This window comes from Epinephelus moara, chromosome 5 (assembly GCF_006386435.1).
Source record: "Epinephelus moara isolate mb chromosome 5, YSFRI_EMoa_1.0, whole genome shotgun sequence".
Lineage (NCBI taxonomy): Eukaryota > Metazoa > Chordata > Actinopteri > Perciformes > Serranidae > Epinephelus > Epinephelus moara.
In genome coordinates, this window is record NC_065510.1 from 29515773 (window position 1) to 29522558 (window position 6786).

Sequence of the window (6786 nt, forward strand, 5' to 3'; positions counted from 1 at the left end):
TGAAGTCGCACAGAGAACACGTTTTAACAGCTTTTAGTAATAGTTTTTAATGAGAATGAAGCTTTTTGCTTGAGTTGTTTGCTTTTTGATGCGCTCTAAGTGCCTGGCATTTTTGCCGGAGCACTCTGAACACCTTGAGTTGAAAAAAACTTCAACACAGAGCAAAAATACGCCTCAAGTCATCTCTTTTCTCATTGTCCAATCGGATGATTTGAGAGCCAGGTCTTCTCTGGTGGTCACGACAACAACTTTACAGTTGGTAAACAGTGGAGGAGAAACTGGTGGTAGCGGTTGCTGGATACCCAGAGCTGTACGCCCAACAATTGACAGCAGTTTGTCAAACTGCCCCGAGTAATCCTAAAAAATATGTCTAGAAACAGCCATCATCGAGGCGAAGCTCCTGGACCAACTGGCGGTACTCCCCATGATCCACCCTCTTTTTTAGGGTCTCATGTACCCACACAGATCTCCCTTTCCCTGTGCCCAACAAACTATTTGTTGACAGCCTCTCACCCTCAACCAGAGCTACAGCAAGTACCGTCTGCCTCAACATTTTAGGATCTAGATACTGATTACTGTCAAATAAATAAAAGAGCGGTAGATTGATTACATGGGATAATTAGAAGAAGCGTTTTTTTCCACTAGTGGCATTCTATTAAATAAAAGGCAGTGTGGTGCGTCTCAAGTTTTTAACCTGCAAAACGCTCTCTGTGTGATGAGGGTCTTAACAAGCATCTTCTGCTGTCTGTTTCAGTGGGGAAAGTTGGTGCATGGCAGAGGAGGAGCTGGAGGACAGGGACTGGCCGGAGCTGTTGAGTGATGTGTCTGTGGTGGGAGGGGCGGGCCACGGGGCAGGGCTGCCCAGGCTGAAGAGGGGTCAGGGGAGCAGGCACCTGGGTGTCGACATGAACTTTAACCCTGAGGACGAGGAGGGGACTGAACAACGCAACAAATACTTCACCTCCTCAGGTAACCAAAGCAGGGGGGCTTTCAGACCTGTTATTCAGCTTATTGAGCATATAAAGCATGTGGTTGTATTATTACACTGTCTGAAGTCCAAGCTGTTGGTTTCTGTCACAGACGAGGATCTGATCAAACACATCCTGGCAGATGGACAGAACTTTTTTCCTCAGGCAGATGAAAGTGAGATGGCTGACCTGTAAGTCTGATCTCCTGAAGTAAATGGATTCACTTGCTTTACTTGGAATGTTTGTGCATTTGCTTGAGTTTAATTAATCATTATATTTATTGTTTCCATTGCCTGTTTGTGTGTGTGTGTGTGCCAGGTCGAGCATTTTAGGAGATAAGACTGAAGTGATTCTCCTCCAGAAGCTGAATGAGCCTCTCCCTCTGGAATCTGTGAGAAGAGACCCACCAAAAACTGCTTTCACCTCAAATACAGGTGTGTGTGTGTATGTGTCTATGATTGTCAATCAAAAGTTATCTAAATCCAGCGGATTTTTGCTGGCTCAAGGGCTGTTGCTAGAACTACAGATTGTACTTGTTTTCATATGCCTGCCACCACGGACATAGAGAGTATAAAAGTATATTATAGTAGTATAGAAGAAGTCAAAAGAGAGAGCTGCCCCTGTTTCTCTCTCTCTTTTAGTGCACTGTGTGGCTGTAATTCGAGAACTTGTTCAAAGATTCAAGAACTTTATTGTCATTATGCAGACATAAAACATTTTCGAATGTGTTATTCTCAATGGTGCATACTATTAAATAGAAAAACTTCACACATATTTAGGAAGTGGGCGCCATACTGTTTTCTCTATTGTGAAAATGAAGGCTCGACATACTGAGATCAAGCAGTAAAACAAGGCATTGCTGATCAAATGTAAACCAACATTCTGTTACTACGTTGCCTAAAATGTCTCCAGAAACATATCATATCTTGATGTTTAACTGCTGAACAAGATCGTTTTTATACTAGCTGGGCGCCATATTGTTTACGGACAGGCAACTCAGATTACGTCACCAGCCGGAGCATTAGTTGTAGGTTTTCTACATACTGAGCAAAAGCAAATGCCACAGCCTTTTTCCCTAGTCATGTAGCACCAAATTCAAAAGTATTTGTGTCTCATTACAGCATAGACAGCCCTAGTGTTGGGGAAAAAACATCTTTACAGCAGTGAAATACGTTAAGAAGTCTCTAAAGAGCCAATTTAGAGTGAAAAATTATTTGAAAGTGCAAAGAATGAGGCATATTTATAAAGACAATAACATCCTACATACTGTGAAGTGTAAGTGTAACATTTAATAACTCTCAAATGATCATATAATTATTCACATGTATGCTCAGAGCAGGAAGAACCAGACACAAGGATCAACCGTAAATCTTTCATATTGTTCATGCTTTAAAGAAACCATCACATTAAACTCACATTTTACAATAATATTTGAATAGAGATTAAATAATGGGATGCTGGCTGGATTGGAAAGAAAAATAAAACCAAACCCAAAGTGGAGAAAAATTTCTATTGCTGGTCGATGAGCTGTTTCATTGAGAACATATGACAAGGCTCATTTTGTAACAAATCTTACGTAACACGTGTGAGTTGTAAAGATTTAAGGAAAGGGACTGGAAACAAAATCAATGCCAGGTTTTATTTTTATTGTTTGCACCCCTGATAAATGAAAACAAAAACATGTTACCAAATGTTTAAGTCAAAGGCAAATAGTAAAACATATTGCCTCACATTGTGACCAATGGAATCTTGTACAATCACACAGAGACTTGGTTCTCAGTTTAACTTAGGAGCATTTTTACATTAAAAAAAGGATAAATAACTTTTATTCAAAGAGTAAAATCTGTGGATTTTTTGTTTTATCTTTAACTTGATTCCAAAATGTCCCTTTTAGCTGTTTCATAAATACTGTACGCCTATATTGTCCTCGTGATAATGGTCCTGTTGTCGATTGTAAATTGAATGCAGGGGCAAAAAAAAATCTTTCTTCTGCCAATTACATGAAATCTTAAATACCATCACAACAACATAGTCCTTGTAAAGGATCTCCTAATAAGACTTTAAAGGGCATCTGACAGTCATTTTCCTCATAGATCAATTATCTACAAACTGTTCTGCTTTTGCTCTTGACACGGGACACATGAATCACCCCTGATTTTTAGGATAAGACTCGTAACTGTCGTTCTTTAAAGAGCAAAGATTGATTGTTGCTTTTAAAAAAGAAAGATGAGTAAGTTGGGTTTACTTTCATTCAGTAATGAGCCCAGTGCTGGCGGCTGAGTGTCTAAGCCATTATAGCTGTGTTTTGATGTGAAACCAGAGTATATACATCATGCCTTCATTTTGCTGCCTGAATGTTTAATAAGCAAAACAAGTCCTTTGTTGTCGGAGAAAAGAGTAAATGGCACTGAGGCACTGGGTCCAAAGTCCTGACAGCATCATTTAATCTTCTTTGGGGAACTTTGTTAGTGACTGTGTTCGTTGAGTGGACTTTGGAGTCCTTGTGGGTAAGGAAAGTTTGTAAGAACACACTTCCTTTTGTGGAGTGTGAAAAAACCTTCAAATATTTATCAGCCTAGGTTATTAAAAATGCACATTCCTAACATCTAAACTGTTGAGGAACTGTTGAGAAATAATAAGCTCTCAGAGGTCTCCTGCTTTCTGTCTTCTATCTGCTTTGTCTTTTCTCTGAGACCTTCATGTCCTCTCTGTTCCTCTTTCTACACTACTCTGTTTTACAACTTTTTATTTATTTATTTATTTATTTTTTACTATCCAGTTGTGACAGACGTGTGTCGTCCGAGACGGTTTCCTCCCTGGTGTGGACGTGCAGCCCTGTGGAGCAGCTGGGCAGGGATCGCTCTGGCCAATGGGGTTTCTATATGGGCTGGTTACGGGTTCAGTGACAACATGGCCATGATGTGGCTCATCTCCTGTTTTGCCAGTTTCCTGTGTTCCTGCCTGCTGTTGGAGCCAATCAAAGTAAACACACAGAAACACACATTTATTCTCAGAGATGCTGGTTTACCTCACACACACATGCTCTTTTCTACATTCACATACATGATGTGAATGTAGATGTTGTTTTTATTTGTTTTAAGAGGAGAGAATTTTTCAACTTTCTCCCATAGTGTTTCCATGTGGTATTATTGTAGTGCAGCTCAAAAAGACAACCTGATTGCTTTCTGTTTTTCTCAGAGCCCAGCAACACCCACAGTTTCCACAGTTACTTCACACCATTCCCACTACTGGGAATAGTAACTGCAAGAAACTTCAACTGTTACATATCGGTAACTGGGGATATCTACTGATAGCTACTGGGGAAAACAAAGTGCAATTCTCTCTCTGGTTTGATTGCGCAATGATCGACACACTTTCTTTGTGCCGTGCTGTATATCAGGCCTTCATTTTCCCATTAGGTCGTACCTGATGGAAGACAAAATTGCAGAGTAAAAGCAAGGCGTAATGAGAACCAGTCTTAACGGATATGGTGTCATAATTTTATAGTCATTACATTGTGCAATCAACGTTTATTTCATAACAAGTTAAGGCAAAAAACATAATCATTCATTCATTTTCAGTAACCGCTTATCCTGTTAGGGGTTGCGGGGGGGCTGGAGCCTATCCCAGCTGACATTGGGCAAGAGGCAGGGTACACCCTGGACAGGTCGCCAGACTATCACAGGGCTGACACATAGAGACAGACAACCATTCACACTCACATTCACACCTACGGACAATTTAGAGTCACCAATTAACCTGCATGTCTTTGGACTGTGGGAGGAAGCCGGAGTACCCAGAGAAAACCCACGCTGACACGGGGAGAACATGCAAACTCCACACAGAGGGACTCCTCTTGATGTTAGGTGACAATGCTAACCACTACACTACCGTGCCACCTGCAGTAGTCAAGATTTTTATATTAACAACACATCAAATGACTGAGTAATTTGAAAGATCTCTTGTAGTGAAGAACCCACAGAGAATTATCACCAGACTCTTCAGTTCCTCTCAGCTCTACTGAGCTTTTCAGCTTCTTCCAGCTCATTGTTTTGGTCTTACGACCTGCAACAAGTTTTGGTTCACTCTCAACCACTCTCATCAACCACGTTTTCAGCCTCTGAAGGAAGCTTATTTCAGCCAAGAGGCTCTGAGCTTTCAAATGTTCTTGACCTTTTCAGACACCTTTACAGACAAAGGTAGGTTTTTCTTCGCTCCTGAAAAGCTGGAGTTTACTGCTCACACCTTAATGTTCTTTTGGTTGAATTCCTGTTTGGCTTTGGTCATGTTAACATTTTGTATCTCAGCTGAGGTTTTCCTACTTTAACTTTTGTGTCGAGCAAATTCAACAACCTCTTGACTTTTGAAAGACTTTCCCAGCCTAACAGCTCTGTGCTCCCTCCATCCTCTGCCCCACAGGTGCTGTGTGAGGCAGTTTACTATGTAGTGTGTGTGCTTCGCCTGCGTCCAGAGGACCAGGATGTGCTGGTGGAGTTCCCCCGTGTGGAGAGAGTGGTCCAACGGGTCCCCAGGGTGAGACCGCCTCAGGGCTTCGCTCTGTCTCAGGCTCGACACCAGGCCCGCAAAGTCCACATGCTGCACACCATGCTGAAGGTGAGTTGGAAAGAGAGACGTGCAAGGTTAGAGTGATGATGCTGGAGACTGTCTATGTGTCTTTACCGTGCTGTCGACATTTAGAGCTCCATTTCTCGTTTGTTAACAGAATTGTTGCTTTTTATTTTCAGAATTTCCTGGTTTACATGTTTTTCCTGTTGGTGGTTTTGCTTCTCAACTACTCGGACTCGGCCAAAGACACACACAGCTTGAGACTGCGCACTCAGCTGCAGCGAGCACTACACACACCTGAGTACCACAACATCAGCAGGTACACACACACACACACACACACACACACACACACACACACACACACACACAAACTTCAATAATGTGAATCATCTTTTGAAAAATGTCAACCCTTTATTCATTTGTTCCATTGAGATTGAGGCATTTCATTTTACAAAGGTGACCTTCTGTGGGTCTGTCTTGTGTGAAGTGTGTTTCTCTTGTGTGCTCCTGCGACTGGATGTGTCGTTCTCCTTAAACCCAAAGAGAACAAGAGGGGAAACATTTGCTCAGACAAACTGTGTCCACATCTTTTGTGTGTTCAACGTAGAGCAGATCCTTGGTGCAGTAGCACATCTACCTATAGGTGACATAGGCAGCTGCCAAGGGTGCCAAGGAGCCCCCACCCCTCCACCCCCTGTAAAGAAAAACATACACATAGATATAACATACCACCTGTAGCACTGGTAATGCAGTTCACCTTGATGAGTCATCATCACAGTATGATGCTAGAGCATTGATGGGTATGGTAAAGAGGAGTGTACGTGGAGAACATTAAGGTAACATAAAATGATATTTTTATACATTTATTCGTGTTGATTTCCAATAAGCTCTTGTTCTTGTTTGTAATAAATAAATAAATATAAAAGTAGGGATGCACTGATTTATCGGCTGCACATTGGTATTGACTAATATTTGCCTTGTTGACTGATGTTTTTCCGTTGTGTCACGACATTTTTGTGCAGGCTAAAAAGCAGGACTCAAGATTAACAGTGTCCCGTCATCCCAAAACAATAAAAAACGTATTTGGGACAAAAAGAGATCTTTCCTAAGGCGCCATTGGGACTAAAGGACACAGTAACCTTGATATCCATGCGTTGAGGGGGTGCACCCTTTTGTTTCCCTGTTAAACTTTTACATTGTGATCGACAAATCCCTGTAAAAATCAGCAGGAGGAGAGCTAGTTAAAGTT

The 6786-nt window shown here is 41.6% G+C and overlaps 1 protein-coding gene across 1 annotated transcript in view; it reads left to right on the forward strand.

Annotated features, from left to right (window-relative positions):
* Positions 1 to 6584, forward strand: part of LOC126390822 (polycystin-1) — a 78352-nt gene extending 71768 nt beyond the window's left edge. The window contains exons 43-49 of the mRNA XM_050045294.1: positions 755 to 969; positions 1081 to 1159; positions 1287 to 1402; positions 3748 to 3950; positions 5388 to 5582; positions 5714 to 5853; positions 6560 to 6584. Coding sequence (XP_049901251.1) covers positions 755 to 969; positions 1081 to 1159; positions 1287 to 1402; positions 3748 to 3950; positions 5388 to 5582; positions 5714 to 5853; positions 6560 to 6584 — 973 coding nt within the window. The remainder of the gene's footprint in view (positions 1 to 754; positions 970 to 1080; positions 1160 to 1286; positions 1403 to 3747; positions 3951 to 5387; positions 5583 to 5713; positions 5854 to 6559) is intronic.
* Positions 6585 to 6786: the final 202 nt, after the last annotated feature.